The following is a 24,680-nucleotide window of genomic DNA, read 5'->3' as shown; positions in this document are numbered from 1 at the left end:
CGCTGGGTATGTGCGGATGTAGCTCAGCATCTGAAGGCACGAGCTCAGGCTGGAAGTGGTATGGCTGCCTCAGCCGAGCCTTCTACCCAGGCTTGGGCCAGCAGAATTTCATCACAGGCTGCGACTCTGAGGTGAGTCAGTGCCTCTGCCCAGCACTCTGTAGACATACTGGTTCACTCAGGTGTAGTATCTGCAGCGTGCAGTAAAGACGTGCCCTGTGTTTTCCTCCTAACTTGCTGCCTCTCCTCTTCATTCACCTATCTGCCCTGCATTTTTGGAATAGAGTTTGCTTTTCTCGTGCTCCTATTACAAAAAAAGCCAATTGTAATAGCTGCAGAGCCTCTTGCTACTGGAAAAGGAGCTCTCTGCTGATATCAGAGCATACATCAAGAATAACACAGCCACCCTACCACAATTTCTTTCCATCCTGGGCGCTCTTGGGCAATCTGAGGCATGATTTATTGATTTAATGATGTATCATATTATCTCTGATCAGATTTATGAACGCCAGCAAGGCCTGAAAACCTTTGCTGTCACCCACCTACTGCCAGTAGCTGCTTTTCAAAATAAAATATGCTTTGGAAAGAATTATCCTTGACATCACAGTACATTAAATTCTTGCTTTCATGGCTTTTATTCTCTCTATAAAATGTATGTATATACCTGATATGTCCCCAGTCCACTCCTTCAAAAAACGGATGACTTTTTATTTCCTCTACTCCATTACTACCAATTCTATTTTCCGAGTCAATACAAAACCTGAAAAAGTGGAAAAAATAAAGGGAATGTTACAATAAGTGCAGACAGAAGCAATAGCAAATAAAACTGCCATAGTATCCTGTATCAGGAATTTGAAGAAGTTCTTTCAAGTTGTTCCACCACCTGGGGTAACGTAAAAGCAGCTCATTGCATCTAGAAGAGAGGGGAAATAGTATAAGTAGAATATTGTTAGAGTCCCGTGATGATAGTAACTTACAGCTTTTCTAAACTGTTGTATCCCCATCTTCAAGGTTTGTGAAAAGTTGCTGCAAGTTCTATCTCTGTAAGATTAGTTTGGAATGGAGGGTTAAGTCCCTACCACTGAAAACTCCTCTGCATGTTCTCAGCTATTTAAAATCCATGTTTCAAAGTCAAAATAACAGGAACAGACCCAGTTAGTGAAATAGGACTACTCCCTGACGTCACATTTTGGAATACAATGAGCCAACAGACACATTTCAAAACATGCCGTGTCCCTGTTCTCCCTGTCACACCCTCTTCCCTCTCCTTAGAGGTCCAGGTGCTGGTGGTACAAAGACCCAAGGCATATTTCTGGTATGTCCCTGTGCATAACCACCTCAGACTCCAGAACAAATTGTCAATTTATGAGAAGCAGCTGTGGGAAAGTCCATAGAGTCAAGAAAAAAAAAAAAGAGAAGATGAAATTGGAGACAGGGGACTGTTGAGATGGCAACTATTACCTGCTCAAGTAGGCAGGAGAAAAATGCCAAAAAGGGAAGTAAAACATCCTAAACAAAAAAATAGGGAGGTGAAAGCTCTCCAACAGCAACTCAGCAACGTCGAGGATTTGTTCCAGGGAGCAGCAGACGCTGACTTCTCCTCTGGACTGACATCTGCCTGGCTGGAAAAGACTCTGAAGTATCTCATCAAGGAGATGGTGAGCATACCAATGCTTAGCCCAGGAGTTCATCAAATCCTAGCTATATCTTTGCTAACACATGCAAAAGATAACCGCTTTATATTTTTATACTGTCCTTGCAGTCTCTTTCAGCATAGCAAAAGGTGTCAAAAGTGACAGAAAGAGGGAAGTTTACAATAACAGGGAAAAACTCCCATGTCAAAGAAAAAGCTTAGTATTGCCAAGTGTGGAGTCACCCGATGATGCTTCTGGAAGCACTTGGTAGCATGGGGGTGAGGGCTTCCTGTTGCTCTAAGCAAGTCAGCTGGCCTTTGTTAAATGAAATCCTGTTTGCCTGGATGAGCAAAGCCTCTGGCTGGTGATTTAGTTATCCATAACCCATAATCTCTCCACACAATCACATCACCCAGATTTGCAAGGGCACTTTTCACATCAATAAATTTTCAGCAGGTGATTTAGTAATGTCGCAAGTTCCACTATAAACTGTCTCCAATGATAGACTGTAATGTTCTTTTACTTGTAGTTGAGTGTCGTTTGGAAAAAAAAAAAAGCTTATATTTCTGCTGCAGCCCAGCCAGTTGGTTGACACCAAGTGCTAATAGACCTCAAACCTTGTAACAACAGTTAGCCAGACCAGGTCTCAGAATTTGTCAGGCTTTGTCTGAATTTGAGCTTATTTTAGTTTGGTTTTATGCATATCCATAAAAATAAGGAAACTTTAGATTTTCTGGAACTTCCTTTAGGCTGAAATAACCATTGTCTAACTTGTCCAAGCTCTAACAGACAAAGCACCCAATGGCCAGGTGTTTGTTGCCTAACCTGCTGTTTTGACCTTGTTTTAGTAATTGTCTATAACTAAAGATGTTTTAACCTAATTTAAATCCTTCCATATATATAGTGAAAAACTAATAAATTCAGGTAGTCATTGTATAACTGAATTCATGAGCTGATCAGCAAGACATGTTAACAAATAAACTGCCCAAAATATTTGAAAATGCCCCAAACACAGCCAAAACTGAGGAGGAAGAAATCCTTAGCAGCACCACTGTACACTTCCCAGCAAAGAACTCAGGATGCTGACAAAACACAGGAGAGGTTAAGCAAAACACTAGAGAAATAGATACAGAGAATGTAATAAAACCGCTATACTCAAACTTATTAATGAATATTAGCACAAATTAAATAATTTGAACTGTGTTAGTATCACTGTAACTGGATTAAGAATAACTTGTATTTATTATATTTGTTGTATGCTACTGGAGCACTGCTTGGACTAATAATAAATTCTAGCTCTTGGTTCTGCCTATTCAGTACATTCCTCTTATGCCCTGTAACAAAATCATGTAAGCTTGTAATATTATCTTTGAAAAAAAAAAAAAATCAAAGCCAAAAAACATCCCTCCCAAAACCTCCCAGGACAAGAGAGCAGATCTGCTTGACCTTGACACCGAAACCCCTCACAAAAATTTCAATGTAAACTGAACAGATTAAAAACTGGTGTTTTGGAAGAAGCAAGTAAATCCAAAACATCCAAAGATTTCTGTTCAGTGCATTAAATGCTGCTGTTATTTTCTAGTTCCCTCTGAGAAGGGAAAAATTGTGTGTTAATCACTTTTTTTTCCCCTCCTTTTTTTCAGTCTGCTCTGTTTCTCTTGATGCAGTGGTACAAATCAAGATCATTACAGCTTATTCCTTCATGTTAAACAAACGGCAAAGGGAAGAAGACTGAAAAAAAAGAATCCATCAAGGATGGTGACACAGAAGAAACCAACTTTCCCTCCAATCTAAAGCTTCCTTCATGCAGAATGGAAATTTACCTAATGGAGGATGACTATGTCTGCGTGAGCGGCCAGAAGTGGGCTTTTGTTACTGACCTTAGAATTAAATCCTTTGCTTTCTCTGAAATGGGTACCTCTGGAGGAAATACCAGTGTTTCTTTCCAGTTCATAACTTTCCTATAAGTTTCTTGTGGCGTTTCTGAGCAGAAAGGTGGATACCCTGCACAAACAGACAGAATAATTAACAAGCTTTACCCAGAAGAGGAAAGTGACTTGGGCCTCTGCTTTTGCCACCACAGCTCCCAGTTAAGTAGCAGTAGCCAAAACTTTTCTCTTTTGTAATGCAACATTAAAGGTTTTTTTTTTTACTTCCAAGTAATGAGACTGAACCTCAAAAATATTTAATAGTGAACAGTTATTCACTGACACAACTGAGGTATCATCTCTTGTTGTCTTTCTTGGAAAGGTGGGAGGACTTCAAAGTTTTCTGGAAGCTGAATTTGGGGCTTACTTCAGGGAGAACAGGATTAAATTCTGGTACCTCCACTACGCTGGGGATCAGGCTCAGTAAACAAATGGACACTGTTACCTTTGAACCCTTTGGGTGATTCTTTGGTTGTGTCTTTAACCTACCTATTAGCATTTCATACATAATCACTCCCAAAGACCACCAGTCACACAGCTTGTTGTACCCAGTCTGCATAAATACTTCTGGTGCAATGTAGTCTGGCGTTCCAACAGTAGAATATGCCTGGAAAGAAAGAATAAACTCTTTAAAAGACAAAAACTACAGTTTTACACTTTACAGAACCCTTTCCTGGGGATTCGCATATAGGTGCTTGTTATTTGGATGGACAAGAATGCTTAATTTGAGAATTCACGGTATCCAAAATCCCAAGAACATTATTCTTTTACATGAGGAAGCACAGAGAACCTTGCAAGTAAATGGAAATCATTCTCCTAAATGTGATGAAATCACAGAATATACCCACTGCAACATCAGAAGATCATCTTAGCTAAAGTTTCAGGTAGCCACAGTATTAAAATACCCAAGAAGTTCTGTTGTTGTAGTTGTGGGTTGGTTGGGGTTTGTTTTGTTTTTTTAAAAAAGGGATAACCAGTGGTAGATTCCCACGTGTGACACACTATCCGTTCCATGTATTACCTTGTGTTTATTGCAAAATTGAGCTCCTACTGGACCCAGGTTCCATCCTTTTAACCTTTTGAATGCGTACCCTAGATGATTCTGGCTAATGACTAAATCTTGAGCTATTTGGGAATTTCTCTTTACTGATAGAAAATTTTGCACAGGGCACGGGGGCAAGAAAAACAAAAAAACAAGCAAACCCACAAAAAAACAAAAGTCCACAAAAACCAGTTTTGCCAGAAAAATCTTTTACTTTCATTTGTCCGGCCAGAAACAAAATACTTCATTTTATCGAACAGAGCTGAGACATTTAGTTTTGAACCAACTGAAAACCAAGCATGTGTTTCCTTTTGTTGCTCCTTTTCAAATAGTGTTGGTAGAAGTTGTCATTTTGATCTTTTATTCTCTGTTGGACTGTCTCATGATTCATTGAGCTTCACCACACCATTCTGCCACATCAGCTACTGACCTGGAGATGTAATCTAACTCCAAGCAGGACTAAGGGCATGAAATGCCCTTTTTGCCGAGGAGATCAGCTCCAGTGCAGGTAAGTCTGTGCTGGGGAAGGAAATCGCGGCAAAGAAACGGCCAGGGGCTCGTTTTTGAGGCTTTTAAAGCCAGGAAAAGGGGCCAGCCTGAGCCGGTACCCGGCCCTTCTGGGGGGCGGGGACAGCTGAGGAGCCGAGGGCGGAGCCACCACCCCCGGCGGCAGGTCTTAACGAGCAGAGGGTGGGACCACTCTCCCCCCTCATAAAAGAAACCTTTTGGGAGCACTGAGCAAGTGAGCTGCAAGTGGGCGTTCCCTGGGTGTGACCTGAGGTATCACCCAGGTGCACCACAACGAGAGTGTACTTCCTGGGCTGGAGAAGGGGGCAGCCAAGCAGGGTGTGACACACCAGTCCAATCACAGCGGTCTGCACAGCAGTTCGTGCAGGACAGAGCTGAAAGACTGCTAACCCGGCTAGGTAGTGATGGTAACTACTCGCAAGATGACTGTGGCGTCCATGAGCTCCACAACCACCAGGTCTGATGCCGCCTCTCAGACGGAGCTCTTGTGGGAACATGCTACCACACAGACATCGGGCTGTAGGGTATGCCCTGCTCTTACGCCAGTGTCGGATGGCAATGATGGGCATAACTGTAGGAGATGTGCTCAGGTAGAGGATCTTCTCCAATTAGTCATGGAGCTCAGGGAGGAGGTAAGTAGGTTGAGGAGCATCAGGGAATGCGAGAGGGAGATAGATTCCTGGAGTAGAATCCTGCATCCCATGACAGAAACCCAGCAGGCAGATAGAACCCCTGCAACAGAGAGCTCCATATCCTCTCTCACCTCAACTGAAGGCGGTAACCTGGAGGACAGGGGGCAATGGCAGGAAGTTCCTGCGCGGCGCAACAGGCGCTGCACTCGAGACTGCCCGAAGACTACCCCATCTTCCCAGGTGCCATTACTTAACAGGTACAGTGCTCTACAGAGGAACCTGGATGATGACGAGCACAATATTTCTCCTATTTCTCCTACCCTGGAGCCGTCAGCAAGGTCTAGTCAGACCTCCCCCTGCATCAAAACCTCTGCGGTAAAGAAGAAAAGACGGGTCCTTGTCATAGGTGACTCATTACTGAAGGGAACAGAAGGCCCAATATGCAGGCCGGACCCGGTACATAGGGAGGTCTGCTGCCTCCCTGGGGCCCGGGTCAAGGACGTGAAGAGGATGCTTCCTTCCCTGGTACGGCCCTCAGACTACTATCCACTTTTGCTCTTTCAGGTAGGCAGCGACGAGGTAACAAGAAGAAGTCCAAGGGCAATGAAGAAAGATTTCAAGACCCTGGGACGCCTGGTCAAGGTATCAGGAGCACAAGTTGTGTTCTCGTCTATTCCCCCAGTTGCGGGGAATGATGAGGGGCTAAATAGAAGGAGCCAGCAGATCAATGCCTGGCTTCGAGCTTGGTGCTGCCGGCAGGACTTTGGGTTCTTTGATCATGGCCTGATCTACAAAACGCCTGGCCTGCTGGTAACAGGCAGGAATACCTTGACCTCTAGGGGAAAAAGGGTTCTAGGACAAGAGTTATCGGGGCTCATTGAGAGGGCTTTAAACTAGATTTGAAGGGGGGTGGGGATGGTACTGGGCTTGCTGGTGAGGTGCCAGGGTGTAGTTGCTCAGCGCTTGTGGGCCAGTGTGCCAGTATTTCTGAGAGCCAGAAGGCACACCACATCTCAAGGGTCAAAACTACACACACAACTCCCTCTCTGAAATGCTTATACACCAATGCATGCAGCATGGGGAATAAGCAGGAAGAGCTGGAGGTCTGTGTGCGGTTGCGGGGCCATGATCTCATTGCAATTACTGAGACGTGGTGGGACAACTCGCATGACTGGAATGCTGTCATGGATGGCTATGTCCTTTTCAGGAAAGACAGACCAGCAAGGTGTGGTGGTGGAATTGCACTCTATGTGAGAGAGCATTTGGAATGCATCGAGCTCTCACTTGGGGCGGATGAAGAGCGGGTTGAGAGCTTATGGGTGAGGATTAAGGGACAGGCAAATATGAGGGACACTGTTGTGGGTGTTTATTACAGGCCACCTGATCAGGATGGGGAAGCTGATGAGGCTTTCTACAGACAACTGAAGGTAGCCTCGCAATCGCAGGCCCTGGTTCTCATGGGGGACTTCAATCACCCCAATATCTGCTGGGAAGACCACACAGCCAGGCATGTACAGTCCAGGAGGCTCCTCCAGTACATTGATGACAACTTTTTGACACAGGTGGTACAGGAGCCAACAAGGAGAGGAGCACTCCTGGACCTGGTACTGACAAACACAGAGGGACTGGTGGAGGACATTAAGGTTGGGGGCACCCTAGGTTGTAGTGATCATGAAATGATTGAGTTCAGGATCATGGGTACTATGCACAGAACAACAACAAGAAGTAAAATTACAACCTTGGATTTCAGGAGGGCTAACTTCGACCTCTTCAAGAAACTGCTTGGAGAGATCCCGTGGGCTAGGGCTCTGGAAGGCAAAGGGGCTCAAGAAAGCTGGTTGATATTCAAAGACCACTTCCTCCAAGCTCAGGATCGGTGCATCCCTAAGAGAAAGAAATCAGCCAAGGGATGCAGGAGACCTGCATGGTTGAACAGGGAGCTTCTGAAAAAGCTCAAGTGGAAGAAGGAAGTTTACAATAAGTGGAAGAAGGGACTGACCCCTTGGGAGGATTACAAAAATGCCGCCAGAGCGTGCAGGGATGAAACAAGGAAAGCCAAGGCCGCCTTGGAATTAGACCTGGCTAGGGACATCAAGCACAACAAAAAGAGCTTCTACAAGTATATTGGAAGCAAAAGGAAGACCAGAGAAGTTGTAGGCCCACTGCTGAATGAGGCAGGAGTCATGGTGATGGAGGATGTGGAGAAGGCAGAGTTACTGAATGACTTCTTTGCTTCGGTCTTTTCTGCTCGTCCCAGCCCTCAGGAGTCCCAGGCATTGGGGGAAGTAACAGGGAAAGAAGAAGACTTCCCCTGGGTTGAGGAGGATCGAGTGAGGGACCAATTAGATCAATTAGATATTCACAAGTCCATGGGTCCTGATGGGATGCACCAGAGAGTGCTGAGGGAGCTGGCAGAAGTCATTGCTGGGCCGCTCTCCATCATCTTTGAAAAGTCCTGGAGAACAGGCGAGGTGCCTGGGGACTGGAGGAAAGCCAATGTCACTCCAGTCTTCAAAAAGGGCAAGAAGGAGGACCCGGGGAACTACAGGCCGGTCAGCCTCACCTCCATCCCTGGAAAGATGATGGAACAGCTCGTTCTGGGTGTCATCTCAAGGCATGTGGAGGAAAGGAAAGCTATCAGAAGTACTCAGCATGGATTCACCAAGGGGAAATCATGTCTGACTAATCTGATAGCCTTCTATGATGGCATGACTGGGTGGATAGATGAGGGGAGGGCGGTAGATGTGGTCTACCTTGACTTAAGCAAGGCGTTTGACACGGTCTCCCACAGCATCCTCATAGGGAAGCTTAGGAAGAGTGGGTTAGATGAATGGACAGTGGGATGGATAGATAACTGGTTGAAAGACAGAGCTCAGAGGGTGGTGATTAGGGGCACAGAGTCTAGTTGGAGACCAGTGACGAGTGGTGTTCCCCAGGGGTCAGTACTGGGTCCAGTCCTGTTCAATATATTCATCAATGACCTGGATGAGGGGATAGAGTGCACCCTCAGCAAGTTTGCTGATGACACCAAGCTGGGTGGGGTGGCTGACACACCGGAAGGCTGTGCCACCATACAGAGAGACCTGGACAGGTTGGAGAGTTGGGCAGAGAGGAACCTTATGAAGTTCAACAAGGGCAAGTGTAGGGTGCTGCACCTGGGGAGGAACAACCCCATGCACCAGTACAGGTTGGGGGCTGACCTGCTGGAGAGCAGCTCTGTGGAAAGAGACCTGGGAGTCCTGGTGGACAACAGGATGACCATGAGTCAGCAATGTGCCCTTGTGGCCAAGAAGGCCAATGGCATCCTGGGGTGCATCAAGAAGACCGTGGCCAGCAGGTCAAGGGAGGTCATCCTCCCCCTCTACTCTGCCCTGGTGAGGCCGCACCTGGAGTACTGTGTCCAGTTCTGGGCTCCCCGGTTCAAGAGGGACAGGGAACTGCTGGAAAGGGTGCAGCAGAGAGCTACAAAGATGATTAGGGGACTGGAACACCTCTCTTATGAGGAAAGGCTGAGGGATTTGGGTCTCTTCAGTCTGGAAAAAAGACAACTGAGGGGTGACCTTATCAGCACTTATAAATACTTAAAGGGTGGGTGTCAGGAGGATGGGGCCAGGCTCTTTTCAGTGGTGCCCGGGGACAGGACAAGAGGCAATGGGCACAAACTTGAACATAGGAAGTTCCACCTAAACATGAGGAGGAACTTCTTTACCCTGAGGGTGGCAGAGCACTGGCACAGGCTGCCCAGAGAGGTGGTGGAGTCTCTGTCTCTGGAGACATTCCAAACCCGCCTGGACGTGTTCCTGTGTAACCTGCTCTAGGTGACCCTGCTCTGGCAGGGGGGTTGGACTAGATGATCTCCAGAGGTCCCTTCCAACCCTATGATTCTATGAAATACAGCCCCTATGAGCATGATTGCAATGTAATCTCATTATGTCTCATTAAAGCAAAAACAATTTGAAAGCTTTTTGGGAATACTGTGGCATATCACTTTTTAAATAGAGTGTGCAAAATAAAAAGTTCCAAACTTTGAAAAATGAGGTTTTTGCAACTGCTATTTGGTGAAAATTACGAGTAGGGCTGAAATTCTGAAAGCCCATGGCTGACAGATACTTTTCTTTGATTCCGTTAATGCCAGCGGGCCCTTTATTACTTGACCACTCACTACAAACCCAGGCTGCATCACTCCAGTGCCAATATTCTCCACTGCCTTTCTGTTATAATCGTGTTCAGCAGACAGACAAACAAGTTTCCCCAACGATTCTCTGAACAAGAATCACACAGCTACCTATCTTCTTGCAACACTGAACTGCAGGAGTTAACACACGGTATCGATGCCAGGTCAGTTTAGGAGACATACTCAAGGTACAGCTTTGCTAAGTGGTTGCTGGCACCTGAGGTTAGCTAGTCCAGATGCTCATAAGGGAAACAAAGGCATGGAGAAGAGCAGGGCCTTGCTAGTCGTAGCTGTGAAAACAGGCAGGCAAAGCAACTCAGCTGATGGTCATCCTTCCACCCTTCCCCTGATCTCTGAGCTATTCCACAACTGGGATCACTAGACCACCTTCTTTTGAGTTAACTGAAATTTCAGGAGTTTAAGAGAGCAATATCTGTAAGACATGAGTTTTTTTTAAAAACCAGCAGCATTAATGCCCAGTTTTTATTTAACAGCTTCTGTAAAATAAAAAAAAATAAAATAAAAAAGTTATACGTGATTACATTAACTCACCAGCTGTCGCCTGTTCTTCTTCCATGTTTCTGCTTTTCTCTTTGAGTTCATATTCTGAAATGCTAATTTACAAAATAGTTATTAGACAATAAATGCATTTGAGAATTAGGAGAAAATATTGATAATATTCTGTTTTCAAAGAATAACTATTTTATGTCTTTAGAATGCTTTAGTCTAGAAACAAAAGCTTAACTATAACTGGAGATGGGAAAATGATAACGAATAGCTACTGTGCAATTTGCAGCTGAAACTCAGGTAAGTAGGACATGCGATCAGCAACTCTAATTTAGAACTTGCTAAAAGTCTTACAGATTGATCTGAGATCAGCAGCACTGGCAATTCAGACACAGGCGATATTTTTTTGAGCAACAAGTGAAGAATCCAAGAACTGCAGAGGAATTTTACATTTGTAGAATAAAACACTGACATGGACGTGACACCAAGGCGTGCTGATGAACAACTTTACTCTTATGAAAAGCTTCCTGAGATTGTCACTGACTTCAGTGAGTCGGCACATGAAACCCATGTCCCTTCTGAAAGAGTGTTTCTGTAACTCATTAACATTGTTATGAAAAATACGTTAAAATGTAGATACATTATGTGTATCTGTGTACAAATGTGCAAAAATACATTAACACTGCAGAAATCGTAATTTCTTCCTGTGAAATGCTCCCACATCCCAAGGAACGTGCATTTCCAGTTTTCCAACTAAATGCAATCAGCCTGACCAATCTTGCTTAACCCAGCAGAAATAAATTATGATGTGGCATAGCTGCAGCTCAAAATTATTCAAATATTTAAATAGGACACCTTATACTTACAGAAGTCACTTGGCGGGTTGTGTGTAAGGTTCCTGTAGAACTCAGTTCTGTGAGCCTTCTTTAAACCTGTGCATAGCCCAAAATCAGACAGTTTTACATGACCCTAAAAAAAATTAAAAAAAAAATCAGAGAAGATAAAAACATAATTTAGAAAGGCAGTGCTCGAAAAAGAAAGTTTTAATAACTGCACTTGCCTTCACAGGCCACGATGGACTTGCACAGGACTACCTAACCCAGGACAACAGGCAAATAATGACTGAATCTTGGGGTACTGCAAGAGTGTGTTTTCTCTCAAAAAGGTTATTGCCCCCTCCTCCCCAGGAACAGTTACATCTACAACTCTGGAACAGCAGAGGGCAGCTAGTTTTCCTGGTTTTGTTTTAAAGTGGATACCACTGAGACCGAGAAAGCCTCCAGGACAAAATCCCTTTGTTTTGTTTTGATGGTAACCTGTTTTTAATCAGGTTTCCAGACATCACTGCTAGATGGTCTACAGATTTGCGTATGATGCTTGCTGGGTCTGTCTCATGGCTCACTGTAGTCAGAGAACCATTGAAGAACCATTGAATCGCCTAGGTTGGAAAGGACCTTTCAGATCATCTAGTCCAACCCTCAGCCTAACTCTGACAAAAACCACCACTAAACCATATCTCTACGCACTATATCTACCTGTCTTTTAAATACCTACAGGGATGGTGCCTCAACCACTTCCCTTAGCAGCCTGTTCCAATGCTTAATAATCCTTTCAGTGTAAAAATTTTTCCTAATATCCAGTCCAAACCTCCCCTTGCACAGCTTGAGGCCGTTTCCTCTTGTCCTGTCAGCTGCTACTTGGGAGAAGAGACTGACACCACCTCTCTACAACCTCCTTTCAGGTAGTTGTAGAGAGCAATAAGGTCTCCCCTCAGCCTCCTAGGCTAAACAACCCCAGTTCCCTCAGCTGCTCCTCATAAGACTTGTTCTCCAGACCCCTCACCAACTTCATTGCCCTTCTCTGGACCTGCTCCAGCACCTCAATACCGTTCTTATAGTGAGGGGCCCAAAACTGGACTCGAGGTGTGGCCTCTCCACCTGTGCTGAGTACAGGGGGACAATCACTTCCATAGTCCGGCTCGCCACACTATTCCTGATACAGGCCAGGGTGCTGTTGGCCTTCTTGGCCACCTGGGCACACTGCTGGCTCATATTTATCTGGCAGTCAACCAACACCCCCAGGTCCTTTGCTGCCAGGCAGCTCTCCAGCCACTCTTCCCCAAGCCTGTAGAGCTGCATGGGGCTGCTGTGACCCAAGTGCAGGACCCGGCACTTGCCCTTGTTGAACCTCATACCATTGGCCTCAGCCCATTGATCCAGCCTGTCCAGGTCCCCCTGCAAAGCATTTCTACCCTCAAGCAGGTCGACACTCTCACCCAACTTGGTGCTGTCTGCAAACTTAGTCATGGTGCACTCAATCCCCTTGTCCAGATCATTGATAAAGATATTAAAGAGAACTGGCCCCAAACCAGGACCCCCTCCCCAGGGCTCGGCTGAAAATTCGCAAACGTCCATGAATTGCTCTCACGCCAAAGATGCCAGGAGGGAAAGCTGGACCTTAATCTCTGTGTCTGGGAAGTGCTATCATCACCCCACAAACCATGGTGCTCTGAGCTTTCCTGGCAACTTCATCCTTAAAACAAGCAATTTTCACTGTCCCAAGCGCCAGGCCAAAAAATTGCACGTCTGTAGCGATTACTCTCAGAGCCAAGGTGCCACAAGGAAACGCTGTCCCTAACTCTCACTGCCTCCAGAAAGAGCTTTCTTTACCGCACAAACCATGGTGCTCTGAGCTTTCCCAGCAACTTCATCCTCAAAACCCCATGTTTTTGCACTCTCAGCAGCGCCAGGCTCAAACATTGCCAGTGTGCAGCGACTGCTCCTGCACCAAAGGTAACAGGAGGGAAAACTGAGCTTTGTTATGACTGTAGAGGAGAAGCGCTTTTATTGCCCCACAGGCCGTGGTGGTGTTAGCGTTCCTGGAGACTTCATCCTCAGAACAACCTTTTGTCACTCTCTGTCACTGTTCCGGCCAGACCAGCCAACAATAAGACAACACACGCTCCCCGCCCCAAGGAGAGGCAGGAGAGAGACAAGGAGACCCATGAGTCCAGAAAGAACCAAACCACCTTAATAAAACATTAATAAAAAAATAAAGTGGAAGTAATGAAATAGATACAATATATACAAAACCATATCAAGACCACAGGAAGACACCACCAGCAGGCACTGGGGAAGTCCCAGACTAGACCCAGCGACGGATGGGAACCACACCCTGGATCCAGGAACACACAGACTGGGACCAAAGGCAGACGAACAGACAGGGTCCTCCCCAGATGTCGGCCACTGAAGACGAGCGCTGACCCTTGGATCCCTCAGCTTTTATACTAAGCATGGCAGATGGATGGAATTACCCTAATGGTCACTTTTGGGTCACCTGTCCTGTCCACTTCTCCCCACAGATGAGACCCCTCCACAGGGCAAACAACCAAGTCAGCTGACCCTGACTGCCACAGCAACAAGTAAGAGCAAGAGCCTCTCTAACTGAACAGAAAGTTGGCTCTGCTTCACCCCAAATCAGGAAAGTGTATCAGTTTTTAATGCATATGAATATGAGCATCTGGACACCCTCACTTAAAAAGCTTTCCTTAAAAGCCTTAAAAAGGTTAAAAGGCTTTCCAACAAAAAACAAGGGCAGTTTTTCTTTGTTTAAGTATACTAGTGTTGAACAAAGAGAATGACCACTGACTGCCTTTACTCCAGCTAGTTTAAAATCACTGGTGTGGCACTACCGGTTCCCACCAATTACCATCACAATAAATGGCATTGTCTTCAGAGGTACGTTTAAAGCACAGGCAGTTTACATGCACATTACATGCCTTAGCATCCAGTAGAAGGTTATCTGGTTTAATATCTCTGTGGATGAACCCCAGCTGGTGAATAGCATCTATGGCCAGCACAGTTTCAGAAATGTAAAACTGTGTCTCCTCTTCTGATAAGGTGTCTTTCTTCATTAGTAAGGTCATCATGTCACCTAATCAAAGAGCAGAAAATACAGCTTAGAAATCAAAACATTTTAATCACAAGACTAATTCTATGTGAAACCCCAGTAGAATCCAAATTTAACCTCGTAACTGTCTTTATAGCTACTAATTATGAAACTATTGCGGCAAGGACCTACAAACTCAACAGACTTTTTTAGCAAACTGGATGTAAGACTGTTGAAAATCCTAAATAGAAATTGTAATTGGATATACCAAGAAGATACAGTGAATTGTAATGCATAATACATGTATTGCATGTGTTCACTAGCTTCAGCAGTAACAAGCAGAACATTGGATCAGAATAATTATTTAATTCAAGTCTATTTTAACAACCCTCCATAATCTTTCTCCTTCCCCTAAAAATCAGGAGTCATTACATTACTGGGACTTCATTTAAAGCAGCATTAAATTTTTTTATTATAACAAATAACACAGTATGCTTGTTTCTAACATTTCATGAAGCTGACAACAAAAGCTAAGGAAGAAGTACTTCTATCACCTAACAACCACAACATACAGCTTACCTCCAGGTAAGAACTCCATGATCAGGTAAAGATTTCTTTTATCCTGAAAGCTGTAAAACATTTTCACTACCCAGGCTCCATCCGCTTCAACCAAAATATCTCTTTCTGCTCGGATATGGGCCACCTAAAATTAAAAAAAAAAAAAAAAACAACCCTCCACTATTATTGAAAAACAATTTAAATACTTCAACAGGGAATGCCATATTATATTTCTAGTCCTACAATATATTTTCATGATCTTTAATGAAGAAACTATTTTTCATACTCTTAATACTCATATTTTTCATAGTTTTTTACTAGGTACTACAAAGTCCTCACAAAATACCCAGCAGAAACACGCACAAGTCAACTCAATGTTGAAAATAACTGTTCACACAACTTTGCAGAAGCATAGCTTCTTAGGCTGTTTCTGTTTGTTGGAAATAATTGAAAAATATGGTGGAAAAGTGCAATTCCCCTTTTTACTGTACCCTGAACTGAAATAGGAACATTCAAATAAATGACAGAGCTGACCATCACAGAGCTTTATATTGTACTGCAAGCTCAGACAAAAGTTTAATGTGCAACTCAAGGTGCAAATACTGACAAAGTTATTGGAAAAGGCTAGATCTGGTCTCAAAGAACGCAAGAACCTAGAGGTAAAACGGTACATGCATTATGATTACTATCAGAAGTTACACGATTTCTCATGTCCATATACAAAGAAACAAAAAACTAATAGCTACTTCTACATAGATATCTCACAGGTTAAACTTGGCAAGATAAGCCTGGGGAATCTTAGCAAGAGTGACAGAGTGCCTAACCTAGTAACTTCCTGCAAAACCCGATTCCTTCATTGTTGTGAAAAGAGGGAAATATCCAACTCACATTGCAGTGAACTACTGTCTAGTTCCCCAGTCCACATTGTACACCCTGCTGATGGTGCTTGAAACCCTTCCAGACGGTACACGGAGGCTGTTCCTATGCGTGTGCGTGGCGAATCTTACTTGAACTGCACAGCGAGTGCCTTGTCCAAGTGGAAAAAGGGCTGGGAGGAGTTTCAACCTTTACTAGCAATGAGTTCAGTGGCCAGTATTAAAGCAGTGCAAAAATGGTAAGGGTCTCGGGATATTTAAGGCAGGGGGAAAAGGAAGAGAAGGTGGAGCCATTCCTCCAACTGATGTGAATGAAGCTGGCCCAGAACTGATACATCCATCACTGCTGCTGATGTCGGTCCTCGGCAAGTGAGTTTGGGAATGTCTGACCTTACTCAGGATATTCCAGTCTGAGCTGTGACTTTGGGAAATATACAGAGAGCTGCTACCCCATGAATCCACTGGAAACTAAGAGTAATAGAGATTGGAGGGACAGGTGTATGTTTCACTAGAATATACCCTCATCCTGAAGGAAAATGAAAGACATATGGAAAAATACTTCTCGACAGCTTTAAGATTTTCATTATTCATACACCAGAAAGCAACTTCTGGAGGGAAAGTATGTACCACTATTCCAGCTTTGAGGGCTATTTCCAATAAGCACCAAACAGAGTCTTCTGCATCTCTTCCCCAGTTTCACTAGCCAGGGGCATCTTTACATGTGTTTCTTTTCACAGGGTACTGGTCTCTCTCTGTAGTAGGCACTCCAACTTTAATTTATCTAGCTCTATCTATTCTCGTTAGAAAATATTTCTTTCTACCCTCCACTCCTCAATGTAGCTATAAAATATAACATTAAATCCTTGCTTAAAAAACAGCCAGGATATGTCCCAGTGCTATCAGTCTTGGAAAAAAAAAATATTCATTTTTTTGTATTTGTGTTCTGTGTTGCTTTCCATTGGACAATCCAAGCAATGAAAATTACAGCACATAAACATTCTCCAGGGAAGATTACCATCCCAAACTAAATGGAGAGTGAGAGCTCAGCCTCCTTGCCACATCAGGTTATGAAATGTGGGGGAATGGGGGCAGAGCTTCAACCAGAGGGCCACGCACATCCTGGCTGCTGTGCAGAACATGCTGCTCCTCTGGTTCCCCATATTCAGGGCATGGGCTTGAGGAGACAAAAAGTCTGCACCGGGGGCGGGGCGAGGGGGGAAGAAGTAAAAGTGCCACTGCAGGGAAATAGAATAGAAGAGCAAATGACAGGTAAGGTTTGAACAGGTAAAGAAAGTCCTCTTTTATCTCTCCTTTTGCTTGAGACATCTACGCTTGATTTCTATGCTTTATGGTGCTACAGTACTTGCTGTGTACCAGGAATTTGCAGTGAATTGTTAACTGAAAAAAAAAGTAAAAGCAAAAAACCAAACCAAACTAACAAAAGCAAAGCAAAACAAAACAAGACCCACCTAGAAAGCAAAACAAAGGAAAACAAAGCCAATGAACAATGCAACATCTGTTGGGATCTAACTATCAAAAGAAAATATCGAGTACTCGCAGTTTTTACTTTGTCACAGTGTTACTTTTCAAGCAGCATTTTCCTTGAAATGCAGTTTTACAGATTAAGTACTGCAAGGTCTGCCTTGATAAAGGAAGGGAGGAAAAAATATAAGTTTTCGTCACTATTCCAAATTGGTTGTCAATGAAACATTTTTAAATTTTTTTTATTTCCTAACTTCTTCTTTTGTACTGTGGCAGCAACTCTATAGATTTTGTGGACTGCTATACCATTATTGGAGTTATAGAAGAGGAAATTACCACTAAATAGTATCTGCCATAAAAAACTTCAGCAATTTTCTAGACAGCATAAGTTTGAAATCTAGGGGGCACATATGACACAAACCTGCTCTTTCTCCAGCATATCTGCTTTTCTTAGTATCTTCATTGCATAAATATGACCTGTATCCTTCTTCTGAACAAGGCGTACCTATAATGAGAAATACAAGCCCATCAATCTTCTCTACCTCAGAAAACAGAACCCATCATGGAATTTATGGGAAGGCCCAAAATTGCTGGGCATGGAAAAGTTCTTTTGTTCAACATTTAAAAACACACAGGGAAAAAGGAGAATTTTCTACACCATGTAAAACATTAACACTGGTGATGAACAGACAGTTTGAAGTAGTTACTGTTTTAGGAAAACTTAGCAGGCACAGTAAATTCCAAGTAACTGTGAGACTGTGCTAAAATTCAGGAGCAGATACAACCATGATGTGACACAGGGTAGGGGGGATGTTTATGGAGAGGAGCTGTGCAACTGCAAATCTGTCTTTTCAGAGGGCCACGTGGGCAACATGCGTTTGGGCCAATAAGAAGTTGTGGGATACTAAAGGCCTTTCCAGGGCCTTTGAGAAAATGATGCACGTAATTCATTACTAGACTTATCACACCTGCACAATTACTCAAATAGCTGTTCTTCTGCAATGCAAATCTACAACTGGAACTTTTTATTCCGTAATTAAAATGTTTCATTTTAATGTTCAATGCAAGTTTTAATATCTTACTCAAGCAAGAAAGCCACAAACCTCTCCAAATGCTCCTCTTCCTATAACTTTCAAAGATTCAAAGTCATCCAAGCCAAGCCTAGTCCTCTTCAATCGCAGAAACTCTGTTTCTTTACGAGCGTGTTGTGACCTGCGCAGTTTTTTCTAAGGAGACACATACACAGAAATTTATAAGTCACTTGACTGTATGAAGTCAAGATATACAACCTCCCTTCCCGTGAAGTATTGTCTGTCCCATTAGGATGACAGAGAAAATGTAAAAGGATAAGTCTTTCTGAATTTCTTGATGCATGATCCACAAGTGAGGTATGATCCCCCTTTATATAGAGGCCTCAGGCCCAGTTTCACTTTTTTGGGGTTGTTGGTTTGGTTGGGGTTTTTTTTTTATTACTTAGATATAAAGAAACGGTAATAAAAAAATATGAAAAAAAATCATACTAGTTCAAAGTACATCAGTCCAAAGGCGAAAGCTACTACCTGAGGCAAGGACTCTTGGTTTTGGGCAGTATGAACGATCAATAAAAGCTGAAATTTGCAGCCCACCAAAAAGAGTGATGACACGCAACAAGGACCTTAACAGGCAGCAGAGATCCAGCTTGCACTATCTATAGCAAAATTCATTTGATTTAGGGCAGGCAAACACTCACATTTGAAAGAAAAATCTGTCCAAATTCCGTTGTATATTTTTTTTCTATAAAAATGTCAATGGGATTCACTCAGAAGAGACAAATGCTGACCTATGCTCCCAAAGATGCTGAGATGATATCGGAAACTGCTAACGACCCATCGATCAGGCACTTGCCAGATTTTGTACTAGGATGACAGTGTCATTTGAAACCACAAGATGGCATTACGCACCCACACTCGCTTTTCCCTCTTCCCAGAAGTTACAGCAGCCACACAAACTCAGAAATAATGGAGGCACTGTTCCTACTTATTTCCCTGCCTATCCTGAAGACAGTACAGCCAGCAACACTGTGGTGGACCTCAAGAAAAGCAATTTATTGACCAAAGTTCTGAGAGATGTCAACTGGACAGAGATCCCTCCTCATCCAATTCTGAACAGAGCAAGTGTGTGCCCAGTTTATTGTTTAAATCAAGAAAAAAAATGGTTCAGCATTTTGCTTTCTACCCACTTCTTCCAAGCACATCTCATCTTTTTTTTTTTTCCTTGACAAATATAACGGCAAACAATTTTAATCCTTGAAAAGCATGCTATATACTTGCTGCAGCCATATATATCATAAGGACTAAGGGTGGCATGAAAAGCCTTAGCTATAGCAAGTATCATTCAAGCATATTCACAGCTTCCCTAACAAACAACTTATTTACAGGGGCAACATTCATTTAGAAAGTAAAACTTAATGTCATGCTAGCTAATGTTTCTGCAAGCTCCTCAAATGCCATTTTGAAGTAGTGCAAAAAAAGGAAAGCCTTTCTTCAGAGGTTACTCAGGTAGTATTACCTCTTCGTCTGCAAGGCCTTCCTCTTCCATAGCCACTTCTAGCTTCTTCTGCCTGCAAAGGAGAGAAACAGGAAATAGCTTTTTTTATTATTTATTCAAAACAAACATAACACTACAGCAACACAACACCTTTATTTCACATATTCCAGACACCGAAAAGTTTGCCTCAAATGGAAATTTGAAGACTTACTGCCCGCTCCATCCATTCACTCATTTGTGACCAAAGCTGTCGAAAACGTATAAGCAAATTTAAGCACGTACTTACGTATTTGCAGAATTAGGCATTAAAGGTCCAAACATACAATCATTTTAATGACTTATATTTCTTCGTATAATCTTGTTGAAGTGAGGCTGTTTTTACCAATTAGGATTACGAATCACAATAAACGTGTGTTTTTTCCACCATTTCTATCTCAGCTCTACCACCAACACCTCAGCCAGCCCCAGCTTTCACCCCCAGTCTCGGCCTTGCTGACATCTCCCTGGTCACACACCTGGTCCTGGCTCCCCTTACCCTAGTGCCAACACCCTGGATGTGTTATCTTCTCCTCCCAGTGTCCTGTCCAAGCCAGGCTCACTGGTCCCAGGGCTCTCCCAGCTGGTGCCATGCCAGGCTGGGAGAGTCTCGTCAGGGAGTGAAGCCTGGAGTACCCCACAGATGGCATGGGGTCAGCACATGGCAGCATGTCCACTGGACCTCTCTCTTTCCACCCCGCAAGTTGCTGCTTTATGACTGTCAGGGCGAAGCTTTCAGAAAGCTGGTTACCCACTAGCAGCGGCCAAGAGTTCGAAGGCTGGGTGCCAGGCCGCTGGTGTCCTTCTGCATTTTGGGAAGTATAGCAGGATCCCCTAAATTAACAGCCCTCAGTAGACAGTCTATTCTCCTAACTGGAAGCAACTCAATTACATGGGATAATGACTAAATATGATGAAGAGTGAAACCCTGCTGCTTGGTTGAAAACCTCTCAATTAAAAACATACTACCAGGGGAACGATGATTTCACATGCTGATGACAATTTGAAACACAACATTCATTATAATCAAATGCCTGGTGCTTTGGCACTTAATTCAAGTAGCACTTCACCATATTGGAGGCAGAATTGTGCACTGATGAGAAAAGTTAAAGTGGAGATGACCAACACATACTCCCACACAAAGAGTAAGAGTTGACACCACACAAGAAAAGTTTAGATGTGGGTACTACATTATCCCCAAAATTATTCCTGTGCACTCAAGAGCCTCTCAAACCCTCCCATCACCAACCCTATGCTCTTTGCTGCCCCTTATTTCCACCCCAGGCCACCCTCATCTCTCTGCCTCCTTCCCTTACCCCATCACCCTGTCAAACACCTCTCCTATCAGTCCTGCTCTCTACCTCCTGTACACTCCCTCGTGCAGGGTTTATGAGTCTTGGCATGAGCTCCATGCTGCAGAGCATGAATAAACACCACGAGCCATTGCCTTACACAAAACCAGGTTACCACCCATGAGCAGCTCTGCAGCTGCTCTGCCTCTGTAGAGTTTATTCCCTGTGACACACACAGAGGAATCGGAGGTCACCAACCCCACACACGCAGAACTAGAAACCTCACACCTGCTGCAAAATAAGACCTGCACAGTGTGGTTTCTGCAAAGTAGTAGTAACGTGGTAAGGAGGTAAATTGTATGAGAACACCAGAAGTGGAGGTCCTCAGTCACTCAATGACTGCTTGGTGCAGTAGCAGGGTATGTTCATGGGTCTGCCAGCACAGCCAGCAACTGGAAGGTACCCAGCGCCCTTCGGGGAGTAGCTCCTTGCTACCAAATACAGAAAAACTTCTGAGAACTGCTCTGTGCACAGGGATCAGAGTGCCCTTGAATAAATACCACCAAAAGCCAATGGAGAAAAGCTGAGAGGAAGCAGAGCCAGTACCTGGTTTCTCTCTCTTCGTGCTGTATAATTAGGTTGCTGTAGAAGTTCTCCAGCGTAAGTTTGGCCACTGTCACTCTCTCGCGGGTGTGGTTACTCATGGGAAAGGATGTTGTAGTCCCTGCAGTCATCGCCATGGTAACATGTACTGAAACAGAGCATGTCAAATCATTACTCACTTAAAAAAAAATTAAAAAATATGTAAGTGTTCCTCTTTCCCACTTTCCATCTCCAAATTCTTAGACACTATAGAATTCATAGGAAAGGCAATGTTCTCTAGATATAAAAAACTCCATTAAAAAAACTATTATAAAATTATCCCGAGATAGCAGAAGGACATACTACCCACTCTCTAAAAAAATAACAACATGTTGGCAAAACACAGGGTGAATCATAGCAAAGAATTATGCAGACTACAGGCAGCTCATCCAGCAATGCTTGTCCACAAATGAGAAAACTGTACATCTGGCAGACTTGAGCCCAGTCTCCGGCAGGGAAAAAGCAGCACAGAGCAGAAAGGAAAAGGGGGGAAGCGACAGGAGGACCAGGCAGCTCCCACAGCTGCACATGTCAGAACTCTATGATAATTTCAATTCTAGAAATGCTAGATGCTACGAAAAGGACAGGATAAAATGAAAAAGTAAAAGGACAAAACCCCTAATACCATCCAGAGGTGAAGCTATTTCAAAGGTTAGAAGATAGCCATCAAATACATTTGAATTTTAAAGATAGTCAACAAAATTGCATGTGGACAGTTGGGGAGATTTCTGGAAATCATTGCATGAAAATGAAATAATGGAATTGCCGTATTTCAAACGTAAAACTTCTGTTGCTGGTTTTTTTTGTTTGGTTGTTTTTTTAAAGCAACAACCAACCACCAAGAATAGAAAACCCTTTCCCCACCACAAGGCCATTAGGCAACCAGTATTCCGTTCGTCTCCTTTCCGGCCACCTCTGTGCCATGCCAACGCCGATACAGCGTTTTCTGTAGCAGCTGCTCATTACGAGTTCCCTGTGTTTGGATTCTCCGATTTGGGAAGCGGGGAGAATCTTATGCAGCTGTAAATATGTTGCCCCTGTAGCTAAAGTACCTATAGGTCAGGACAGGCGGTCACTGAGCACTTAAAAACTGTGAAGAAAGAGGAAAGAAGAAAAAAGCTGCTCTCTTCTATAGCTTTCATCTTGAACCCAAACAACTTGGATGTGCCAGAACAACACTTTTAAAGCTATGAAAAGACATCTTAGGGCAGTCCTGAGTCTCTTGCAGCTGGTCTAGGAAAGCCAGTGGATATTTTTTTTTTTTTTTTTTTTTTTAAAAAAAAGCACAGTTTGTTCTAGGACTCATGTCCTACTTGGAAGTGGGTTGAGGCACTTTAGGAGAACCTCACAGAGGGCAGCACAAATAGCAGCATCTCAGCCCCACACTCTTTTGCTCAGGTTGTTTTGGGGTTGGTTTCAGAAAATTACACAGAAGTACATACACTTCCTTTTGATTATTTACCTAACCCTTCTACTTCACCAGGGGATTCTGAGGAAGACAAATCCCAAATTAGGTTTATGATCTTCAAGGGGATCACCTAATCCTTAACGTGAACAAATTAAAAGTTTCATACAGAAGAGAACTTGCATATCCACATCAGACAGGAAGACTGCTTAATTCTACTTTGGGGGTTTTGTTTTGGATTTGCCTGCTACCCTCTGTGAAGATGGCATTTCATCTTGTGGATTTTTAATTGGATTTGGTGCAACAATAAGATATTTGTTGTCAGAAATGCAGCTGCTGTGTCACAAATAAGGGCGTCTTATAGTATTATGTAGATATTATTTTAGTTGCGTATTTTGGAGTGTGCAAGATGCCAGAGTTACAAGAATAAAAATGTATTTCTCTATACGTACACAATGAGGTTTTAATAGCACTCAGCTGCTTTATGATGATGTCAATATTTCTGTTTTTTAATCAATCTTTTATCCCCTTTACTTTTGTACTAAAGAAGGATGTGAGTTGTCGACTGTTAATCTTTAATAAAAATTAAGGGGTTTATTCTTCACACAAACATGTACCCCATACTGGACACTTCCTGAAAAGTTGGAGAGACACACTCAAATCAAACAGAGCAACTGCTGACATCTGTGATTAAGTTATTTCAAGAAATGACCTAATAGAGTAAAAAACCCGCCTTCTGATCATTTTGGAGCACGAGGATAACATAGCATTAACCCAGGCTTGAAATGGATTAACCTTTACTTAAGGTATAATGAGCGCACCCTAGCACCGTCAAGCACCAGGATATTTATCTTTTGCATGTCTTGTATACCTGATAGGATAAAATAACACTGCAGTTTTGTTTCCTGTTACTTTGTTTTCCCCATGCTCCTATACTCAGAAATGCAGACATTACCAAATAGCAAATCTAAGTCACTTGATTTTATAAGCCTGTAAAAAGGAGATAACAAATCTGGCACTAGCACATCACACTATAAATAGCCGAGCTGACCCTCGCTGTGGTTCTATAGTAGGAAAATATAGATGAGAACCCAACCTGTAAACTAACAAGCTCGGAGAAAGCTATTTAACAGAGAGGAAACTTGTACTGACTTCACTGTCATACTATAGTATGAGCCCACCAAACCAGGAGGGATACATCACCAGAAGCATTTGCTTCCAGCATCCACACACCCCACCAGCCCTGCCTCCAGACCACACGCTATCACAGCATAGGATTTCCTTGAGACAGTTTAGTTTACATTTGCTCAGTTTGTAATTGGTGGCCCCAGGTGGCCCCAGTTAGCTGTCACTATGGGGGGGGGGGGGGAAAGGTCAACTTTGTGAAAGCAAGAAGTGCCCTGAGCTCTCCAGGTTCCCCAAAGTAAGTGGAAAAGCGCACGCAGACCTGGCAGAAGACACAAGGCAGCCCATAAAATTCCGTATCAACTCACAGCCAAGAAAAGCTCTTCATCCTTCTTCCTCCTCCCTCT

The 24,680-nt window shown here is 43.5% G+C and overlaps 1 protein-coding gene across 4 annotated transcripts in view; it reads right to left on the bottom strand.

The window, feature by feature from the left end:
• STK38L (serine/threonine kinase 38 like) overlaps window positions 1-24,680 on the bottom strand; it is a 59,271-nt gene that overhangs the window by 6,749 nt on the left and 27,842 nt on the right. For all 4 annotated transcript variants that reach the window (XM_074587606.1, XM_074587622.1, XM_074587613.1 and 1 more), the window contains exons 2-12: window positions 21,708-21,852; window positions 19,795-19,846; window positions 18,351-18,473; window positions 17,669-17,752; window positions 14,912-15,035; window positions 14,223-14,377; window positions 11,311-11,413; window positions 10,490-10,551; window positions 4,051-4,168; window positions 3,514-3,637; window positions 664-759 (exon numbers count right to left, since the gene is read on the bottom strand). In XM_074587606.1, the coding sequence (XP_074443707.1) occupies window positions 664-759; window positions 3,514-3,637; window positions 4,051-4,168; window positions 10,490-10,551; window positions 11,311-11,413; window positions 14,223-14,377; window positions 14,912-15,035; window positions 17,669-17,752; window positions 18,351-18,473; window positions 19,795-19,846; window positions 21,708-21,841 (1,175 nt within the window). In that variant the 5' untranslated portion in view covers window positions 21,842-21,852. The remainder of the gene's footprint in view (window positions 1-663; window positions 760-3,513; window positions 3,638-4,050; window positions 4,169-10,489; window positions 10,552-11,310; window positions 11,414-14,222; window positions 14,378-14,911; window positions 15,036-17,668; window positions 17,753-18,350; window positions 18,474-19,794; window positions 19,847-21,707; window positions 21,853-24,680) is intronic.

Source organism: Larus michahellis, chromosome 1, assembly GCF_964199755.1.
Source record: "Larus michahellis chromosome 1, bLarMic1.1, whole genome shotgun sequence".
NCBI classification, from domain to species: domain Eukaryota; kingdom Metazoa; phylum Chordata; class Aves; order Charadriiformes; family Laridae; genus Larus; species Larus michahellis.
Note: the sequence above shows the minus strand (reverse complement) of the source record. Positions and strands in the feature narration are given on the sequence as shown.